Below are 23,483 nucleotides of genomic sequence, written 5' to 3' on the forward strand. Positions count from 1 at the left end.
GTATAGTAAATAAGGAGGTGTAGATTTTTTGACATTTTGGTACACTGCAATGTTCCTTAATGTGGTGTAATACTTCTGCAGTAAACTCTCTAGTTAGCTTGTCATTTCCAGTAAACTTCTTAGAGTATTAAATACTGTGTGATTGCTACTAGCACTTCAGACCATAAGAGATCCTGTTATCAAACATATCAGGACCTTTTATGGTTGTCAGGGAATGTGTGTGAGGAGGGGTGGAGGGTGCTTTGGAAATGTGGTCATATAATCACCATTATTAAAATCAGAATCCACCAATTGCTACTAGACTGTGGTATCGTTATTTCCCTTACTGAAAATAGGGAAATACAATGGGTGTCATTAAAATTCAATAGTTACAGTAACTGGAGCTAAGTAGATATGTCACTTGTAGTATAGTTTGTTCAGCTTTTAAAAAGCACCTTTCCCTAGATATATCTCATGCTATTTAAAAACAAAAGATCTCTTTTGCAGTATACCATCTGAGCCAAAGAAACCAGTTACTGGTGCCTAGATCTTGATATGTGATGTGTATTCCAGGATTACACAGAAGACTATATTCAGACAGGCCCTGGGCAACTGTATGCCTACTCTACACGGCTCTTCACCATAGATGGAGTTAGCGTACCATATACATGGAACCACACTATTACCTATGATCACACTCGAGGAAGAATGCCATTCCTGCTGGAAACACTCCGGGCTTCCTCTATTGCAACAGACTACAACCCCCTAGAAGAAACTCTAGCTTTTAGAATTTATGCTTCCATTACAAAAGGTATTGTTTGACTCTTTATTAATAAAAAAATGGAAAATGTATCCAACTTAGAGTAAGGCTGACTTCAAAATAAAATGATAATATAAATGAAGAATACTAGGAGAACAGAATATTCCCAAAAGACTATTATGATCTTGGAAGAGGAGGGATTATTTTGGTGCAGCTATAGATACCACATATGTCATGTTGATGGCACTTTCAATTTATCAGATACCTATGTTATAAATTGTATTTATTTTACACCTCTGATTCCCACCTCTGCACTCCCTCCCACCCCCATCACTTTTTTGAAGGAACTACTTAGAACATCTCAGACCTCTGAAGAGCTTTAAACTGCCATCTTTAAAGATGAAGAGAAAAGTTTGCTTATTTTTCCAAATGGGAAATTTCTTCACAAAATTTACACTGTCTCCTCTTAGGTATCTACTACATATTAATTACACATTTTCCTCTCACACCCAGGCCTGTACAATTGGAATCATGATGTTAATAAGACATGGCTGTACAGATGACAGAATATAAAAAATACTTAAAATGGTTAAGACCCTCTAAATCATTCCTAAAAATTTTTTTCTGTAAAATATCGGAATGTCCAGAAAACATAAATTAGGTGGTGCAGTATATATAGGCTTTATTGGCTCTTGTTTGGGATTACCTGCATTTTTAATATCTGATACAACAATGGCTCGTAAAGCTGGAGAACAGTCATGTTTGTAGTCTTGGTGGATCATGATATATTCAGCTTTCAACCTGTACTGCTCAGTGCTGACTATAGCCCACTCTCTGCTTCAAGCCAATGTGATTAAGAGCAGGAAGAAACATTTTCTAGCAGCATGTTAATTTGGGTAGTACAGAGTGTACTCTGGGTTGTGAGGAGCTTTAGTGTGGGGGGAGGAGAGAGGGAGAAACTTACTGCGCACATTTTACCCACAGCTATAAAGAATTAGCAAAGTTGACTCCTCCAGACGTATCTGGTCCTCAGATGGCGCTATGCATTTGACTCTCCATGGCGCTGTGCATTTTGACAGATTTCTGTTAAGCCTGCATAGCATTGCCATTTGTACATAAATCCATTTACTACAATGCAGTGTGCACATTTAATTGTAAGCATCAACCACAATCGCAGTATTGCTTTTGATCTTGTTACAATGGATCATTGGCTCATTAGTGCAACAGAAAAAAACCCAAACAACTCAAGTGATGGAATTGCTCTGCTCCAGAAAACAGGCACAGCCATCAAACTAATAACAACAGGGTGATGCAAGTAAACAATATTTCACTTAAAATTTACATAACTATTTACTTAAATGGCTCTGTTTGAATGAATGCCTAATTATTTTTAATATTTAGATATTTAGTGAGAGTTGTTTTTTATTGGTATATGTACCTATGTGGCAGGGAGAGCATAAACTACTACAGACACAAAAAAAAGGGGAACATGATCAAATAAGTTTAAGAACCACGGGTATAGGCAGAGTGCAGGCCACCTAGTAAAAGATGCATGATAAATGCTGGTGATAGTAATATGAGAAACCACACAAAACATATAATATAATACAAGAGTGAATGAGAGAGAGAGAGAAAGTGGCCTATTGCCTTGTATAATCATTTACATCACTGGAAAGTGAGTATAAAATATTTCCATCCTGAACACGTAGCATGGTATACCGACATAGCACTGATGCAAATGACTACACAAAGTGCAGGGCAATGATGACTGGGGCCCAGAAAGGGACGGCGTGACATAATGGGCTATTGCTATGTTATCCTAAATGTTCAACTGAAAGACTAAAAACCCATACTTAAAAACAAAAATAAGGAAACAAAAGCTAATTTTAGCAACAGTGCTGCAAATACAAAGGGTTAAATTCACTCACTGTAAGTGGACTGTGCACTTTGCAAGTTCCACTTAGGTCTATTACACAGTGGGATTTTTAAGTGTAGTTTTATCCTAAAAATTGACTTTGTAAAAATGTCATTGCTGGGGAGAAAGCTTGGGAGGGGCGGATTTATTTTAACCGTCTCACTATTTTTTCAGATCATGGTTGTTTTATTTGCCAAGTAAGATGTTTTTTCCTAACTGCCAGCCCCCAACTAACTCTAGGATTTGAATGTCAGACTGGGTTCTTTCCGCCTCACGCACTACTGCCTGTAATAGAATGTCTGCGGACCAAGTTATGCCCACAGATAAACCCGGGCAATCCTATTGTCTACAAATCATGCCTTCCCTGAACAGCTTATTATGGGAAATCAGTGAATACAGTGGAGTCTCACAATGCCATTTTTACAGAAACACTTTTCAAAACAGAACTGCACTTTAAAGAATGTCCAGGACCTGATATGGAGCTCTCTGCACAGCTATGTGTACATCTTACAGAGCAGAAACATGCACTAAGGCTTTTCTAGAGTGAATTTCCATACTTCATGATGGCCTGATTCTTTTTCCTCTTCCTACTAGAATGACACTAAATGGCTTCTGTTAATAAAAACAACTCGATGTAGGAACACTGCTCGACATACTAGCAGGGTACCTCCTGCAGTCACCCTGAAAAATATTTTATTTGACTTTTGTCTTTGCAGTAAATAAATACATAACAAAGTATAGGTTTTCTGTTTTTGAGGAAGGACACCAACTCCCTGGATTAAAAAGGTTTTATATATAGTTCCTAAGTGTAGACTTTTCTACTGATTGACATTACCAATAGCAAGGCTGCAATATTTGTTCTTCAAGGGCTTTCTCAAAGCCATGAGATGGTCATATTTTTTCATCTGCCAGTAATGATTGGCTTTGTTTACCCCACAGGAGACCGTAGCAATCAGTGTCCTACTGGATTTGGTCTGGACTCTACTGGACCCTACTGTTCAGGTAAGGAAATGAAAACAAAAATATAATCAAATATATTGCCCACGAGTTTGCTTTTGTACAGAGTGTTATGGAATGTGGTACATACAGAGCACAAATCACTTTTAAAATTGAATTGTCCAGTCCTATAGATCTGAAGCAGAACCCCAAATGGACTACAAGATCAGACCCTATCTTTGTAAGTGAAACTGTCCCTTAAAAATAGAACCTTAACTTAAACAGCAAAGATCTACCATACACACATACTTTTCATCCCTTCAGATTCCACTGAAGATTTCATAGAATCATAGAATATTAGAGTTGGAAGGGACCTCAGGAGGTCATCTAATCCAACCCCCTGCTCAAAGCAGGACTAACCTCAGCTAACTCATCCCAGCCAGGGCTTTGTCAAGTCACAGCTTAAAAATCTCTAAAGATGGAGATTCCAGCACCTCCCTAGGTAACCCATTCCAGTGCTTCACCACCCTCCTAGTGAAAAACATTTTTCTAATATCCAACCTAGACCTTCCCCACTGCAACTTGAGACCATTGCTCCTTGTTCTGTCATCTACTACCATTGAGAACAGCCTAGCCCCATCCTTCCTGGAACCCCCTTTCAGGTAGTTAAAGGCTGCTATCAAATCCCCCCTCATTCTTCTCTTCTGCAGACTAAACAAACCTAATTCCCTCAGCCTCTCCTCATAAGTCTTGTGCTCCAGCCCCCTAATCATTTTTGTTGCCCTCCGCTAGACTCTCTCCAGTTTGTCCACATCCTTTTTGTAGTGGGGGACCCAAAACAGGACACAATACTCCAAATTCGGCCTCACCAATGTTGAATAGAGGGTAATAATCACTTCCCTCGATCTGCTGGCAATGCTCCTACTAATGCAGCCCAATATGCTATTAGCCTTCTTGGCAACCAGGGCACACTGTTGTCTCATATCCAGCTTCTTATCCACTGTAATCCCCAGGTCCTTTTCTGCAGAACTGCTGCTTAGCTCGTCAGTTCCCAGTCTATAGTTGTGCATGGGATTCTTCCATCTTAAGTGGAGGACTCTGCACTTGTCCTTGTTGAACCTCATCAGATTTCTTCTGACCCAATTCTCTAATTTGTCTAGGTCACTCTGTATCCTATCTCTACCTTCCAGAGTATCTACCACTCCCCCTAGTTTAGTGTAATCTGCAAACTTGCTGAGGGTGCAATCTACCCCATCCTCCAGACCATTAATGAAGATGTTGAACAAAACCAGCCCCAAGACCAACCCCTGGGGCACTCCGCTTGTGACCAGCTGCCAGCTAGACATGGAGCCATTGATCACTACCCATTTAACCCAATAATCTACCCAGCTCTCTATCCACTTTATAGTCCATTCATCCAACCCATACTTCTTTAACTTGCTGAGAAGAATACTGTGGGAGACTGTATCAAAAGCTTTGCTAAAGTCAAGATATATCATGTCCACCGCTTTTCCCATATCCACAGAGCCAGTCACCTCTTCATAGAAGGCAATCAGGTTGGTCAGGCAAAGAACACCAAAGAAATACAGAGACCTTTAAGAAACGTGATTTGAACTGAAACTTTGTATGGCTGTTATTTTCTGCTGCACAGATCAATTCCAACCTTGTTAACTGTCTTGACTGACTTCCTAAAAAACACAGTGGATCTGCCTCTCTGCGGCAGTTACTCCAGTGTAGCTTTACTGAATTAAATGGACTTTCACTAACGTCAAACAGATGCAACATAAGGAAGAACCGGGCCTTATGTGATTAGTTTGCTGCCCTGATTTGGAAGCAATGCAGAGGTATCCTAGAAGAGATTATACTCCTAGTAGAACACTACTGGTGAGCATGGAGACTGCTTGCTGTCCCTGGCCATTGCATGGAAGGCATAAAGAGGAAGAAAACACTTTGTATGCTCTGTGAACCCATGGACAGGCCAGGCATAGTCTTGTCCAGTGCTATCAGTAAGACACACATGCATCCCATGGCAGGTTCTTGTAAAATGGCTCACTTTTATTTTATAGATGAAAATGAATGTGCAGTGCGAAATCCTTGTTCTCATGCATGTCATAATGCTATAGGAACCTATTACTGCTCCTGTCCTAGAGGCCTTACTATATCGGCAGATGGAAGAACATGTCAGGGTAAGTCAGACTTCAAATGACATGCACAGACTAGATACAAGACTTTTTGCCACTAGCCTAAGAACATAAAATTTATTGGTGGCACTCATACATTATACCATAATGGTTTATTATTTTCTAATGTGCAAAATATTTTCATTTACTGAACAAATGCTTATTGTTTGCACTTTATTGTAGATATTGACGAATGTGCATTGGGGGGACATGCCTGCCAAGCTGGTCAGGAATGTGAGAATATCATTGGCTCATATCGCTGTGTGGTTAGGTGTGGAATTGGCTTTAGAAGAACATCTGATGGATTGAGCTGTCAAGGTGTGGAGACCTCTGACCTTAGTTCTAATGAACTGACACTGCTTTAATTTAAGCCATATTTGTAAGTAACTTTCCCAAGAATGTCTCGGCTCACTGGGAATAAGCTTCCTACTGATTCCTGATACACACCTATAGAGAGGTGTTCTTGGATCATTCTGGTAAGTGACACTTCATCGGTGAGATTTTGCTCTCTACATCTTCTTAAAGGAAAAAGCCTACCTTAGAACAAAATAACATTCTTGTTGCTGAGCCCAGTATGTATTTTCCTTTGTTATGTAGTGAGGTAAGCATACTTTCCAGTGCCTATATCAGAAATTTTAATTCCTATGTCACTATGCAGTTCTTTCTCATACAACATAATCACTTGCCTGACTACTCATGGAGGGCAATATGTGAAAAAGAGAAGGATAAGAACTTAGATGAAAGCAGAACCTTCAATGTGAAAAATACCAAAGCACAATTTGTTGGAAAATCCACAGGTATAACATTTAAGGCTTTGTATTATTCAACAGATGTTAATGAATGCCATGAGTCCAACTCCTGTCATCAGCGCTGCTTCAATACCATAGGAAGTTTCCACTGTGGCTGTGACCCAGGATATCAGCTAAAAGGCAGAAAATGCATGGGTATGAAATGAACTATAGAGTCAGGGGAATAGTAAGGGGAAGGTAACATGTTAACATGATTCATATGCAATTCCCTATAGAAGATTCATGGTACACGCAAAAACAATGAATGCCCTGCTATGTCGGATCCCTTTCCAAATCACGGGAAGCAAGCTTTAACATGTTTTGAGAGGGCTTGTAAAACGGAAGTAGACTCAGTGGAAATGGATTAATGGGCAGAGTGAACGGGAGGCTGTCACATGTGCTTGATACACATACAGCCTGGGGATACACATTTTCAAAGGTATTTTCCAAGTATCATTAAATTGGAGTGGCCTGGGTCCTTGGGAACAGAGCATAAGAAAATCAGTTAGCAATTTAAATTATCTAACTTTTTATTATTAAGATATAAATGAATGCCGGCAGAACGTATGCAGACCAGACCAGCATTGCAAGAACACACGTGGTGGTTATAAGTGCATTGATCTGTGTCCAAGTGGAATGAACAAAGGAGAAAACGGAACATGCATTGGTGGGTATATGGATTTATTTACCATATAAAGATAGTAAAACAAAGGGCCTGGGCTAATATTTTCCAAAAAATTGGTTCCTAAAGATACTCTTGAGTCCATCTAAATAAGTGGCCTATATTTTGAAGGTGCTGCACACCCAGCAGCACTGACTTCCCTTAGCTCAAGGACATGCATGCATATTCCATTTGTGACTTCTTGGTGAGAACTCATGTTAAAGTGAGGAACACGTAACAAGTGGCAAGGCAGGCTTTCATTGACCATATATGGACAAATGGTAGAAGGATGTGTATGTTGCTCTAGCCTTTTTCCTATTAAAAACAAAACAAAACAAAAAACCCAGTGGTGAGGCACTTGAATTTCCCCTCCCCTCCCCCTTCACCCTCAGTCATGGAGAACTCAGGCATGTGGAGGCCGGGATATTGTGCAAGGTACATCCTACAGAATGTACCTGTTCTTCCTGAATGTATTCTTAAGGGTTTTGTACAGGCTAAAGATCACAAGTTCCTATTGCTTATTAGAGCTGCCTTTAACCATACACAATGCAAGGGACCTGTCCAGTCTCCCACTCACACCAGGGGCAGGCAGATTTCCATCTCAACTTTTTGGATTTGGTTAGATTAAAAATGTGATGATCTTCATCATCTAGAAATTTATGAGAAGGTAAAAGCAACTCAGCTGAAAGATTGCTTATGTCCATCTCCAGTTCAAGTAATAATCCAGATCCACCAAGATCTGTCGCAGAATTATTGCAGACTCACGTCCAATCTTATTGTCACAGATCAGAAACGTATTATGTCCCCCATTATCATCCAAATTCATCCCTGATGTAACTCTGCTTAGAAAGAGAAAACCAGAGCTTAACAAAAATATGACTATTACTAATTGCCTCTGTTCCTTTTAGATATTGATGAATGCAGAGATGGTACCCATCAGTGCAGATACAACCAGATTTGTGAGAATACACGGGGGAGCTACCGTTGTGTGTGTCCACGAGGGTATCGATCCCAGGGAGCTGGAAGACCCTGTGTGGGTATGTTGAATGGAAACCAGACTACATTAATACCATTCCATGTTCTCAATTACTGCTTTTGGCTGCTCTCTCTGTATTGTAATACACCTAGGGACATTATCCCTTTTGAAGGCTGTAGGGCACTCAGAAACACCTATGTTAAAATTAAATGTTTGAGTAACTACGCTGCAACAAATCCTAATGACAGTTACTCTGTTAAAGCATTTAATTGTTACAAAGTACAGTACTTTATGGGTCTTGGAACAGTGGTGGAGGGTGTATGTCATGTGTGCTCCAATATGCAGGTATTCTAGGGTGACTTTAGGAAACAATGGCAGATTTAAGTCCAAATTTGTTTGCTTTAGTTAGTCTCTTTACCAGTAAAGGTGGTTAATGTACATGCAGGCTCCACACTTGGGATCAGATTTAGGTCTATGTAAAGAGAGGCTTGGAGCTGCCCCATCCTCACAGGCATGGTCTATCCCAGAACTTTGTAAGCAGTAGTGTGCACATTTAAAAAGTCCCTTAGGATGATTCAGTGCATTACCACTGTGTGCCCATCTAGGTCTCCTGGTCAGCATGGAGGGAGGGGAGATATTGCCCTGCTGCTTTCCTGCCTCTACCTTTAGAGTGGCTTATAGCCCAGGGAGAGAGTAAGTCCGTGCATTCACTGGACTACAGACACTGATTATATATGGCTGTTGTGTACAGGGCACAAGTTGTGGTAAAGCCTTCTTGCATAGATGGACTCTTCCACCATGTATGTTTAGGGCCAGGGACAGTCTAGCCCCAAGTAAAAAAATTCTCTCCATAATGTTTTAATATCTTGAGCAGAGGATATAATAAATACATTTTATTGGATATTATTATAATGTCAGTTCAAATGTATGAAAAACATTTCCTCTGATATTAGTTCCTGGACTTCTACAGACCTCTGGATAGTAACAGGATCAGTTGGATTCATATTTTATATGGGATATTTAAAAACATCATAGCTGTTCCAAATCTTATCAGTGGAACTACTGTGAAAATGTAGCTGCACTCTAACGGGAATTTCAATTACCACCATATATCAGGCATTGTCCATAGTAAGATATATGATTAAAAGTGTGATGATGATCAGGTGCTATATATACTCAGTAGCTGGTCTGAAAACTTAAAAAGAATCTATAAGCTTTTTGAAACAGAAAAGCTGTTTCTTTTTAATACCAAAAGCAAAGAGTGCATTTTAGGGACTAATTGGAACATTTTGCTTTCCAAATTTAAAAGCTGAGGCTACATATTTTAGTTTTTTAAATAGTGGAGGTTTTTGTTTGTTTATGTTCTTGTCTACATCTGATATTCATAATCAAAGGGATACTGTCTAGGGAATGCTTTGGTTTCCTATATGGTCTGTGCTCACCTCCATTCTAAGCATGGCTGTGGTGTAATGCAGAACTGTGGCTTGTGATTTTAAATTTGCTACTGTCTCTCATGTGCTGCTCCTATAAAAATGGCTGCCTGCAATTCTTACCTGGCTTTTAGTTTTAATCATTTACATATCTTCACAGATGTCTCATCTGTAAATCATTGCAAAGGATATCACTTATTTTACAGACCAAAAACTGTTTTGTGCAGGTAATAAATCTTGAAACCTAAATTGTAAAAATGCTGTATGTAAGGTAATTAAGTACATCGTGTTTCAAGATTTCTTTACAAAGTTCTTAACCATGTCCCTTTTAAAAGACTAGTATCACTGCTTTGTTTTCTGTCTCAGAGTGTAAAGAGCTATATCTCTCAAAGGGACCAAAATGACACCTTTTAGCAATATTTAATGTTATTTTTAAAATAATTTGTTTGAAGATTGTAAAGCCCATGCAATTTTAATTTCCATAAAATAATTTATCAAAGTTATAATACACTTGTTTGATAAATTTTAAAAAACCCTTCTTTAAATAATGAAGAGGTATAGAAGAAATTTAATGGAGTTTGGTTTATTCCATAGTTTGTGTAGCTGTCAAGTCTTGATGTTTGTTATGGCTAATTATCCTAATCTCACTCAGTTCTATTCATTCAGAAGTCTTACATGCTGATCTCTAACAGATGGCTAATACTATATTTCCTAGGACAAAAAAAAAAAGAAATATGTCTTTAAAATAAAAGTCATTTCCCCATCACATTCTTTTCCTTTTTTAGCATCTTGCCCCTTTATAGTATCTTTGGCACACCACTGATATCAACACTAAAGAACAAAGAGCAGTTGCTGAGGACTTCCTTATAAAAGATCTGATGTCATCCAGCAAATATTTAATGTCTTATTTTACTCTTCATTGCCCAAACTACTTTACACCCTCATTCTGAGATTACTTTAACGACACCTAGAAAATTTGTTACCGTGTGTGTGCTTTGTGGCCCCAGGCAGTGTAGTTAAAAATCCAAATCCCAATCCTTCAAGTATTTTAATTTCTATCATATCAAATTAATCATCAGTCCATTCCTTCCCCCGTCCCTTTAAGCCATTATTCCTAATGTTTATATTGATTGAAAGTCAGTGAAAGTTCCCCAAAATGTTCCTAATTTTAATACTATTGAAAAATTAGAGACCCTCTCACAGAATAATGGAAGTGTAGGACTGGAATAGACCTCAATAGGTCATCTAGTCCAGTCCCCTGCACTCAAGAAGATCTCTGCCTACCACAAATATTATTTAATTGAAAATTTCAGTTGTTGTGTGTCGGAATCACAACTCATATGGCCACATTAAAGAATGTAGATGTTTCTTCTAGTCTCCGAGAGAGAGAGAGAGGGACAACAAACTTTGGGCCTGATCCTGCAATGAGCTGAATGTACTTAACTCAGCACACTGCTGCATCAGGACCTTTATTGTACTTCATTTGCTCCTGTAAACTATTAACCCTCAAAAATGGAATTTAGAAAAATGGTAAAGTTTTGACTAGGACTGGATTTTGGATCTTATTTTGCCCTCCACTGACTCAAACTGAATTTTTTTTTACAAGCTTGCCAATTAAACAAGTATTTGATAATGGGTTTTTTAGTCTAGCAGACACAGGTATAACACAATCCACTAGCTGGAAGTTTAAACTAGACAAGTTCAGACTAGAAATAAGGTGAAAAAATTTAACAGTGAGGGTAATTAACCATTGGAACAATTTACAAAGGGTCGTAGCAGATTCTTCATTACAGCCAATTTTTAAATCAAGATTGGATGTTTTAGTAAAAGATATGCTCTAGGAATTATTTTGGGGAAGTTCTATGGCTTCCGTTATACAGGAGATGTCAGACTTGATGATCACACAGGTCCCTTCTGGCCTTGGAATCTAGGTACATGAAAAGTACTAAATTCAAAATGGTTGATTCCATCCAGAAGTGGAAGTGTCCAAACAATGCCCAGAGAGCTTATTGTGAGATTATTGCTCGGCGCTGCAGACCTGCAGTCTTTGCATAATTCAGAGAAAATTCACAAATTAAAAGCTTGGATTCTTACTTAAATGGGACTAAACCTCTGAACTTTTTGATGGGTCAACCATCAGCTCTCATCCTAGCATGAAAATTCAACATTACGGCCAAGAAAACTCAATAACTTATCTCTTCCTTCCTCAGTATCACAGTATGTACAATGGATCTGATCTTCCCTTGTTACTACAAATAGTGATTACTACCCTGTTAATATCAAGGATGCACAACCTATACTAGTGCCTCTCGGATTTTTTCTTATGCTTTTTAGGGTAGAATACTTAAGTCTCCTTCTTCCTTTGCTTACTCCCAAGGCTCCATGTGAGACTACCTTCTTCTTCTGGTAAGGAGAGCTGGACACAGTTTCCCCCATAGCCTATTAATACTGCTCATGGAGCATTCAGAAAGATTCTAAGAAATAAATCTGAAATTACCAACAGTTTGGAAAAGTTCTGGAAAGTTTGGGGGTTTAAACTTGACTTTCTGGTAACTTCAGTCCCTACAGGAATCACTCAGCCCTTGCAAGCATGGAGTGAAAGGAATAAACGCAGATTTTCTCTGCCTCCCCCCATTTCACAGCCACCTTAACCCTCAGATGTATTGTGTGTTAATCATCAAGGGGATTTTAGTCCACATAGGATAAAAACTGAGTACTACAGTCTCATTACATTACATTCCATTCTCACGTCCTAACCAGTTTCATGGGAAAAGTAAAATATATTACTCGTAATGGGTAAAATTATATAACCACCTTTTCTTTGGCATTGGGCTCTGCATATTTTACTGACTTCAGGATCTCATTTATGTCCTCAGTTCATTCCACATACTGATGGTGGTTTTTTTTGTTTGTTTGTTTGTTTTTGTGTGTGTATATATATGTGTGTGTGTGTGTATTTTTTTTCTCCTTTTCACATGGTTTGTTGCTCTGGATCATATCACATGAGCAGACATTAATGAATGTGAACAAGTGCCTAAACCGTGTGCATTTCAATGCACCAACACCCCTGGCAGCTTCAAGTGTATCTGTCCACCTGGACAACATTTATTAGGTGATGGGAAATCTTGCGCTGGATTGGAGAGGTTGCCAATTTATGGCGCCTATTACAATAGCTATAACTATGCTCAATTCTCCCCTGTGAGAGACAACTATCAACCTCAACAGTATTACAGGCACTCCTCAGATCTCTACAGCTCCTACTCAGAGTATAGAAACAGCAGAATACCTCTCTCCAGGACTAAAAGGAAAATTAGAGAAACTTGCCCTGGAGGCTATGAGGCACGAAATGACAAATGTATAGGTAAATGTCAGCCATATCTATCCAATTCTCTTGTTGTAGCTTCACATCTTGGCCTGACTCTTAGCTTGCTTGGGTGCATGATGGTGTGGAGTGCCATACTTTTTTTATTGCCATGATGTATTTTCAATTAGCTATGCATATTTTCCCCAATAAGTGCTAGTAAAAGTTTTGTAGAACCTCTCCCCCACACATACCACTCATATTTAGTTTATGCCACTCACTGTATATTTTCAGACTAATAATGTCTTACTGTATTCCCCTTCGATGGGTATTAGTAGTCTTCCTTTGAAAAACAGTAGACAGTATGCATCCAGTCCTGAGCACCTTGCTCATCTCAAACCCCCCTTGATTTCAGTGAAAATTTGGCCTGAGCAGGTTCTGAATAATGATTTCTAGACTGTGGCACTGTGGAAACAATGCCTTCATTGGTATGGGCAGAGGTTAGTCACATTTACACTTTAGAACGGTTTGAAATGAATACCATGGTTTGTGAAACATATAAGAGTGATAGCACCCTTAGCAACCCACTGTGCACATCCAGACAAAACAAGATGCTCTGCAAAAGGTAGGGAAGCCAGAATGACAGCATTGTGAGAGTAAGGAGATATGGGGTTTTTTTGTGAGTGGCCCACTCTATGACCTTAGGCATGTCACAAATGGCTTGGTTTTCAGATGTGCTGAGCAACTACAGATTCCACTCAGGTCAATGGGAACTGCAGCTATTCGGCAACTTAGAAAACCAAGCTCTTTCCCAATCTGCAGTTTAGTTTCACCATCTGTAAAGCCCAGTGAAGAAGGACTAGGTGTTTTCGGGATTGTTGTTTATTATTACAAGCCTAATTCTGCTCCCATGGAAGTCAAAGGGAACAGGACCAGATCCCTTAGCGCATGCTGTTGACTGATTTATTTTAGAGCAATGGGATTGACCTCTTCATTTTTAGCAGTTAAGAGTTTGAGAGCTTTTCCTTAAGGCAATCTTTATTGGTGGTGGGAAAGCACTACCCAGATCCTCCCATGTTTGCTGGTCACTTTCACTCTAGCCTAGACAATGGGGAAGGAAGAGGGCTGGGGACTGGAATACACACCCGGGCCTCTCTTGTGCATGTTTTGTTCCTGTAACAGACCAGCAAACAATAAATAAAGGCACAATTGTATTGGGGAAGAGGGGGAGTGGAATGACTTTTGAGCAGACACTTATTTAAATTTTCAAAAAGAGAGTGAGAGACAGAAACTTGTGAGGGAGGCAGTTGCACCTGAGGAAGGATTCAGCCTGAGGAGAGCTTTAAATTGATATAGCAGCTCCCATACGGAAAACTTCCACTGGCAATGTGCTGAATTGGTGCCTTTCCTGGATACCCTGGCTCAGTCCTCTCTCTACTTTCTGGGGAGAGTTTGAATGGCTTTGGGCCCTTCAACAGAACACATGTAGTAGGCCATTTGCCCCACGGCACTCGCCATTTTCTTCTTCCAGCAACCTGGCCTCTCCCTTTGGAATGTATAACACTCATGTTGAGAAAACTTCTGTCGGTGAGGGATCTCCTAAAAGTTAAATTTTAATAATCATATTTTTTAAAACAAAACCAAAATCACCTAGGGATTGAGGTCAGGCATGGGAAAATGTCAGCCCATAATGAGGAGATTATGAGCACCTGAATACATGTATTTTGAATGGAAAGGATTTCTCAGCCTTGCCAGATGATCACACCATAATACAACAAGATCCCGAAACTCCCCAAGCATCTCAGTACAATGCACTGTATACAGACAGAGATTAATCACTCAAAGGTTTTTGTATTAGGATGCTGTCTGTGGAAGTTTCTGCATACACAGATCGGACCAGTTTGATCTGGTTAGCAAATAAACCAGATCAATCTGCTTGAGTATTTGAACATCTATATTTTCATGCTTTTTTCCAGATATTGATGAATGTGAAAACAAAGACGCCTGTCAGCATGAGTGTAGAAACACCCTAGGAAGTTATCGGTGTGTCTGTCCAACTGGTTATCATCTTATGTCCAATGGCAAAACATGCCATGGTAAGTAAATCTCTCTTCAAATCTGTGTGTGAAAAGAATACATAGATGGAATATTACTTTGATTTGTTTACTATCAACAAACATGTGAAACTGCAACTAGATATCGACTCAATCCCCAAAACTCAGGTCTAGCTTTCAAACATCCAAAGTTCAGGGGCTCTTAGACTTGACTTTATACTGAGCTGAACCAAATCCCCATTTATAAAATTTGGATATGACTTCAAATTTCAGTATATCCCAGGTTGAAGCTGTTAGGATCTGTGAGTTTGGATCCGTATCTGTTTGTAACCTTCAATTTATTGACTAGTTACATATGTCAGGAAATAACCCCTGAATTGGACAAATTTTTAAACATGAGAGAAGAGACAAAGAAAACAACTTAGAGCAGTGCTTTAGACACAGCATAGAGGGGGAGAGACTCTCTTTTGGGCCACATTAGGTTGGGTAAACCACTTCAGATAAAGTAAGATTTTGCTGAAAACTAAAAACAAACCTTTTTCATATTACTATGAGGATGGCAAAGCTAGATCACAAACCAAGATGTCATGCTATACACCCAGGCCACAGCGGACTTGTCTCCTCCTCAGTTCAGTGTATCCACTGATATCATCTGTTTGATTTGTATTTTTGCCTGTCGAGCACAATTTTTAATTTCAAAATTTTGCCTAAACAAGGAAACAATATAGGCCATAATAGGGTGGATTGTTTTAAATTAAAGCTACTTAAATCTCTGATTAAATGAAAAACCTTCATTTAAATAATCAATTTTAATCTTGTTTTGCTTTTGGACCTTTTGTTATTTTCCTGAGGAAAAGCTGATTCTTATGTGTTGGAAATCATTAAAGCATACTGATTGCAACTAAATATAGCCTAAATGTGATACTTATTTTTGTTAACCATGAGGATGTTTATACACATTTATTTAAGCAATTCTATAGCTTAAAATACATTTATTCAGATTCTTTATTTTGGTGAATGAGGTCTTATTTACTAGATTGTTTTACTTGTGATTTGTGTGAAGCTCTGTTTCAATGCAAATTCAAATTCAATTAAAAATGCTCAAGCAGTTTTAATTAAATAGACCTACCTGAAATGTGCTGATTGCATTTTAAAAAGTTCATCAAAACATGTTTTTACATTTAAAACTAAGTGATACATTAAACAAAGGAAGTATTATCTGTACTTAGTGAATTAAACTGATTGTTTCTGGTCACCATGTCCTTCAAGATTTTGGAACTAGTAGATATCCTCTCACACCTAATTTTTTTACTCAGATTGGAAGAGGAAAACAAGCTTTCCTGCTTGTTCAACTCCCAATCCGTTTCTTAACTTTGAATGAAGTAGCTGAATAAACTGAAATCAAGAAAATATTCTATTGCACCTGTAGAAGATGCTACTGCAGTCAAAACTGGTTTAGCCCTTCAAGGTGCTTAGCTAGTGACTCCCCATCAGTTCAGTGGTTTAATTTTCTTTAAACCTTGGCAGCAAACATGTACTACTTAATATTATATTTCCTATTTGATTTAAACAATTTTTAATAGATTAAAATAAGTTTAGGCCTTACACGGGGTGTCACAATTTTTAATATTTATATACCAAGCCACATGAGCCACTCTGGCTTCTGGCATAGTTGTTCTGGATGAAAGCAGAGCTAGAAGTGCCTCAAGCAAGGTTGTAAATGGTTGAAGAACAGCCTGACTGGATGCAGAGTTTACCAGAAATAAGCCTATTTTACAAGATTTGTAGCTTACTCTTCAGACTCAAGAGGTTCAGACAAGCATATGATCTTTTTGGATATTTATCCAAACTGCTGCAGAGGTCCCTCCATCACTAGAAAATATATAGACATCTGATATATAGATATATCTGTGGATACAGACTGGCACATCTGGATGTTAAACCCCAAAATATTTGGCATTAGAATGTTACCTCAATAAGTTCTTCATCCCAATAAGGCATTAAATGCTGTTCCTCACACTAAAAAACACTTTATATTTTCAAATGGAAACCATTAGCAACAAAAACCATTTTTAATCGGTTATTTGAAAATATTATTGAGATTTTGGAATTATACTCTGGGAAGAAGAAAATAGGAATCAGAAAAATTAAAATCAGGTGGAATAAAAAACCTTTCCATTTTAAATTGGTTTTATGTATACTGATTTAATACAGCTGTATTAAACCATTATTTCTTCACAAGCAAATCCTTACTTTAAAATATATATATATACACATACACCAATAGGCGTTTGTCATGTTTAAAGAGGCTGAAATACTTGTTACAAAACAACTGCTGTTCTCTACAAGGGATGATGTAATAATGTCACACTTTCAACCCTCCAAACTTCCTTTCAAGTCTAAAACTGAACTCACAACATGTGAAAAAGGTGTGTGTGTGGGAGGGGTTATTATATGATCTATGAAGACCACCTGAAAGAGGGTTTTTTTTCTGGTTCTTTTTAGCTTAGAAATATCAGAAGTGTCAGGGAAGTCTCAGGATTTATGCTGTGAAGGGCTTGAGATGTTGAATCTTTAACATTAGAATTAAAAGGAATTTAAAAATCCAAACCAAAAAGCAGAGTTTCAAATAGCCTGACAAAAATCTCCATCGGCTTTCACTCTTTTGATGTCCATTTCACTGATTTTCCAGTCAGCAGAATGATCCAAGGGGAAGACAAGATTTGAATTTCTATTGTAAAGAACAAAGAGGAAAAAGAAAACCCTATTTTTCTTTTCCTTTTGGATAAAACCCTTTCAACCTTCTTTTGGAAGGAAAAAAGGGCAGAAGCCTAATTTTAGTTTCATCTTTGGAGGTCACATATAAGTGCACTCAAAACCCAATCCCACCAATCATTTGTCATTTTGATCTTCTGCACTTCCACTTTACACTGTGGGGCAAAGTAAAGTGGTCTTAGTATATACAGAAATCAAGCACTTGGTTTATACCCAAGGGCTGCAAAAAGAGAGAAAACTCTGGATCTCATCTATCCAGAGTTGAGGTAAGGAGGTTTTGTAGTTTTGAATCTGAATTTGGATTCAGATCCTAATTGCACAATTGACCCTTGTGCATCAATTGGCTCAGATCCAAACTCCTCTGAACTGTGGGGTATTCAAAATGGAGATCTCATTGTGGTAGTACTTCTGTTTACAGTAGGGTGGCCAGGTGCCTGGTTTTCAACTGGAAAGTCTGGTCAAAAAGGGGACCTGACACTGTCTGGTCACATCTACTGACTGGATACCAAAAATCTGGTTACTGCGGGTGGGGCAGGCAGGGAAGCGCAGGGTCATCACGAGCACCAGCCCTTATTCAGTCGGATCTGTCTTCTACCTACAGCAGGTGGCTGCAGCTCCCAGCCCCAGTTCTGTAGGGGAGTCCCTCCGACTTGGGGGGGGGGGGGGGGGGGGGGAACAGCAAGCAATGGAAGAGGAGTGAAGGTAGGGGTGGGGCCTCAGGGGAGGTTCCAGAACTCTTGCTTGAGTGTCTGGTTTTTAAATATTATGAAGTTGGCAATTCTTGTTTACGGATAGCTTTTAGCCAAAACAGAATCATAGAAGATTAGGGTTGGCAGGGACCATAGGAGGTCACCTAGTTCAACCCTCTGCTCAAAGCAGGACCAACCCCATCTAAATCAAATACTGAGAGAGAGACTGTTGTCCTGCAGAAGACTTCCAGAAAAGTGTTTTGACCCTCTTAAGGCTCTGATAAGTAGTCAAACTGTGGAGCGTGATATCTGTTTGAGAAGAACCAAGAGACCTTTACAGTTTGAGATTTTTGCATTTCATATGACGTTCACAAAATTAGTCCAGCCCCATAAAAACCTATACAAATGTGGATTTTCTGTTTGAAAAAAAAAATAGGGCCATTTTAAAAAACAATTTTACTGAGTCAAAACAAAATGTAAGCCTCTGAGGTTTCCCTGTATGGAATTTCACCTCAGATATTTTTCAGGACTCTAGTTAATGCTCTGCATGGGTATAGCACGCATTGGCTCCATCAGATTGATGGCATGAAGCAGTATTAAAAAGAGTAGTAATGCTCAGAAAACTGACTATGTAAACTATTGCACCTCCTTACTCTGTAAGTTAGCCCATGTGGTCCTTCCCATATGTCCCTAACCCTGACTGCAAAGTTTCACTGTTAGAAGAGAAAGTAGTACAGGTTTCCAAAATCAAAGTAATCCTGACCATGTCCTCAGCATCTGCCAAAAATGGTGCCCTCAGGCCTGATGGTCTACCAAAAACCCTGAACCAGCTAGTCACCATTGACATGATTTTGTTTCAAGGACCGTGACAACATAGATGCAGTTTAGATCGCAAGCTCTTTGGGGCAGGGACTCTCTCTTCTCTGTGTTTCTAAAGCAGCTAGCACAACAGGACCCTATGCACTCACACAATATAAACAAGAACAATAAATGTACATTAGTGGGGTTACTAGTTCCACTAAATCCAATATCGAGGCAAAGTTCTAAGAATAGGAACGTGAAATGGAAGTGGGGAAGGCTACTTCTCATTCAGATTATGGTACATACAGTAATCTGGCAATATTTTAAGACAGTGATTTGCTTAGTTTTTCCTGCACCTGTGAAATTCACCTCAATACAAGGGAGTGATAATCTGCATCTTTTTACAATCAGATGTCGATGAGTGCCTTGAACAGAACGTTCACTGTGGACCAAATCGCATGTGCTTTAACATGAGAGGAAGCTACCAGTGTATAGATACACCTTGTCCACCAAACTATCAGCGAGATCCTCTTTCTGGGTATGCTTTATTTTCAACCCCTTTAAGTTTTTTTTCAGGTTCTTTCTTCTTCCCAAATGTTGGCCCTGATCCTGTGGTGTGATCTGCTAGCACAGATCCTTTCTGGAATCCCAGTAACTTTGGTATGATTCTGCATCAGTGCAGAGATCCACACAACTGGATAACATCTACAGCCTTCGGGCTGTTCTCTGTACTGTAGTCGCTTTACAAAGATTAGTCACTGGTGACAGTGATATATATGCAATATTGCTCCCTGTTATTGATAAATAATAGTGGATCCACACAAAGTTGTGACTTCTGGCTGCCATCATGGATCCGATATTACTAATGTTGGATTCAGTGGAAGCAAAGTCAGACTGTTCATGTACCAATAGAATCTGACACAAACTCTCAAACCCTGCCGTGACAGATTTTGTTCAGATTCTTCCTGATGATTCAGTTTCTTTTATCAAACAGTGATGGGGCCTCTTTGCCGTTTACATTTTCTGGCTCTAGTTTATTTTTGGACAGTGCTTAGATGCTTCCATTTATATTTTTAGAGCACTTCTACATATTCCTATCATGAGTCACTAATTACTGAGAACAAACATCATACTGAATGAACAGTCAGCTTTCTCAAGTTTGTTTTGTTTTTATTTCAATTCCCAAAGTAATTTATTCTCCATCTATGGAGAAAGCCCCTTAGTTGTGTTCTTCTTTACCAGTCCACATAAGTGACCAGCTTTACACCAACAACCGTCTTCTTGGACTAACTGAAATGGGATTTAATTTGGAACACGATGTTTCCTTATCTCTCTATCAATTCTGGTTAGTTGGAAGAGAGGCCCCACATTTCCACTTGCTCTAATAATTGGTATGCTACACTGAGTGTAGCTCAAACTAGTTTTGCCTGCTCCTCATTCAAAATCTTTTTTTTTTTTTTTTTTAGTTCGGAGGCAAAATTCTGTAAAACAGATCATGAACAGCAAATGGACCCACAAATATTTTATAAGCTGTCCCAAACAAGGCTCTTTTTATTTGCATTGTTTACTAATATGGTCACTAAAATGTGTGCTTTTGACTATAGCAACCAAAAACAAGTAGTAATCTAGGATTTCTTTTTAAAGTTATCAGTATTTTTAGTACTTTGCTGTGGCTTCCAATGTATTTTATCATCAGTGAAACTTGGTAGTGATTTCAAAGGAACAAGATTAGTTTGTCTATGCTGATGTAACTGGGTGTCACATGTGTGCACCAGAATTTGGCCTTTGCTGCATAATGCCCTAATACTGTACAAAATTACAGTGATCTGCATAATGCCTTCTACCTAGCTAATTCAAAGTATTGTTTTTATTCCTAGATTCTGTATCAAGAACTGCCCACCTAATGATTTAGAATGTGCTCTTAGTCCGTACGCATTGGAATACAAACTCGTTTCCCTACCATTTGGAATAGCTGCCAATCAGGATTTAATTCGACTGGTCGTCTACACTCAAGATGGAGTGATGCATCCTAGGACAACTTTCCTAATGGTAGATGAGGACCCAACAATCCCATTTGCCCTCAGAGATGAAAAGTTAAAAGGTGTAATATTCACAACCCGGCCACTGCAAGAGCCAGAGACATACCGGATGAGAGTCAGAGCCTTGTCCTACAGCGCTGATGGAAACATTGAATATCAGACAACTTTCATTGTTTATATAGCTGTGTCTGCCTATCCATATTAAAAAGCACATTTCAAACAGTAATTGAAGTATTTTAACCATATTTGTAAGTGCTGTACCACTTCCAGATTAGGAGGAGGCAGTAGTGACAAACAGTTGCAAACCTTGCAACATGGAAGTGGTGCTATGCTCTTTTCTTATACTTTCCCTGAAGGTGCCAATGTTTCTATTATTCCAATAAAAACAAAATCCATGGTTCCAAGGAGCCTTTACCACTTGCTTTATTTATTACACTGGAGCAGTAACTTTCCCCAGATGGTTCTGAAAATTCACCAGAATTCACAAATCAGAAGGGCAAGGTGGAATTTTAGTGGTCAAAGCAGTAGGCAAAAATCAGTCTCATTCTAAGAAACTAAACAGAGAACTAGATAGATTTCAAAGTGGCCTGCATTTTTTAAGGGTTGCTAAATGTTTTACAATTTTATCTGTTGAAAAATGATATTTTTCTTATCAAATACTTGAGAGAAATAGGTTTGTATATACAGTGTTTCATTTGGTTAAAAAGGAAAAATACCACTCTCCAGTCACACATGCTAAAATGGATGCCACCATGGTGCTTATTTTCACTTAGATACTAAAGGAGAATTTTTAATAGAAACCTGTGATGTCCATGTGATTTCTGCCATGCTATTATTGTTCTGAAGAAAAAAATTACATAGCTACTTCCACATTAGACAACAGATATTTTATTATAAAAATCTTGTTCTGACACTTTAGTATAACCCAGCGGTTCTCAACCTTTTTTTTACAGAGTACCACTCGGGTCAGGTACAGTCGGGTCAAGTACCGGTTCACCTGACTGAACCTGGCCCGAGTAGGACTCGGTAAAATGGCGGGGTTGTGTGGAGGGATCGATGCCCTCTGCCGAAGCCCTGCCACCGTTTCCCAGTTTTCGGCGGCAGAGAGGATAGGACTTTTGGCGGCGGCGCGGTTTCTCTGCGGCGGCAAATGGGTTTCGCAGCAGGGGGGGGTTCAATTCGGCGGCAGAGAGCTTTTTCGGCGGCGGCGGGGGAAAAGATTCGGCGGCGGCAAGGTTTCTCGGCGACGGAAGGGGGGGATTCGGTGGCGGCGAGCTTTCTCGGCAGCGGCGAGGGGGGGATTCGGTGGCGGCAAAGTTTAGCGGCGGCGGTGAGAGGGGGATTCGGCGGCGGAATCGGTGGCGAGTTTTCCCTCGCGTACCACCGAGCCGTCTTCCGCGTACCACTGGTGGTATGCGTACCACCGGTTGAGAACCCCAGGTATAACCCATTCATTTAGTTCTAAACCTTCCACATTCCACTACTCCTGATTCAGTTGGTGGTTTTGTTTTTGAAAATGGAATATTTTTTCCTAAAAATCTAGCAAGTTTGGTTCAGCAAAATATTGGGTGTCAATACACTGTATAAAGGTGGAAACAAACTCTGAAAGTAATTTTGTCAAGATGTATTCTATTTTTTTTAAATGTATATATGTGTGTTTTTCCATCTGTGTATGTTCTATGCAATATCTTGAGTGTTTTACAATAACGTTTTTACCAAAGGATAATGTTAAATCAGAAATAATCAAATAAAGGTTCACATTTTCTTAACCTGTGAGATTACTGTACAATTTTTCATTGAACCAATTATTTGCTATGAAATAATCACACACCTCTAGTTCTAGCCCACCAGCTGAAAGAAGAACTGGCAATCTTTTCAATTTGTACCATTTGAAGGCATCCATACTGGGAGAGCCCTCAGCTCTGGAATTCTTTCCATGTTCCCCACTCACCAATGAGGCCCAAGTACGGGAATCTCCAGGGCCTGTTCATGTAGGGTTGCTGGACCAGGGGAGTGGGTTTTTGCTACTGTTGATCAGAAGGGAAATTATTGGTTCACCGACTTGAGTTTTATTGAAAATACGCCTAGAGGTTGTTAAAAGCCCTATTTATAAATGGAATATATAAACACACTATTTTTCTATAGTTCACATAAATGTAAAATCAGTGAAAGGTGCTAGATGGATAACACTAGTGCCTC

The 23,483-nt window shown here is 39.1% G+C and overlaps 1 protein-coding gene across 6 annotated transcripts in view; it reads left to right on the plus strand.

Moving 5' to 3' along the window:
* The window catches only part of HMCN1 (hemicentin 1), a 291,595-nt gene extending 268,560 nt beyond the window's left edge, over positions 1-23,035 (plus strand). For 4 of the 6 annotated variants that reach the window (XM_067535110.1, XM_067535111.1, XM_067535113.1 and 1 more), the window contains 11 exons: positions 553-790; positions 3,594-3,656; positions 5,657-5,776; positions 5,954-6,088; positions 6,601-6,714; positions 7,100-7,225; positions 8,128-8,256; positions 12,636-12,986; positions 14,903-15,022; positions 19,657-19,783; positions 21,123-23,035. In XM_067535110.1, coding sequence (XP_067391211.1) covers positions 553-790; positions 3,594-3,656; positions 5,657-5,776; positions 5,954-6,088; positions 6,601-6,714; positions 7,100-7,225; positions 8,128-8,256; positions 12,636-12,986; positions 14,903-15,022; positions 19,657-19,783; positions 21,123-21,489 — 1,890 coding nt within the window. In that variant the 3' untranslated portion in view covers positions 21,490-23,035. The remainder of the gene's footprint in view (positions 1-552; positions 791-3,593; positions 3,657-5,656; positions 5,777-5,953; positions 6,089-6,600; positions 6,715-7,099; positions 7,226-8,127; positions 8,257-12,635; positions 12,987-14,902; positions 15,023-19,656; positions 19,784-21,122) is intronic. The other 2 variants (XM_067535114.1, XM_067535115.1) reach the window with 2 other exon arrangements.
* Positions 23,036-23,483: the final 448 nt, after the last annotated feature.

The sequence above is a fragment of the Emydura macquarii genome, unplaced genomic scaffold, assembly GCF_026122565.2.
Source record: "Emydura macquarii macquarii isolate MOO-44397 ecotype Brisbane River unplaced genomic scaffold, CSIRO-AGI_Emac_v2 contig_3477, whole genome shotgun sequence".
NCBI lineage: Eukaryota > Metazoa > Chordata > Testudines > Chelidae > Emydura > Emydura macquarii.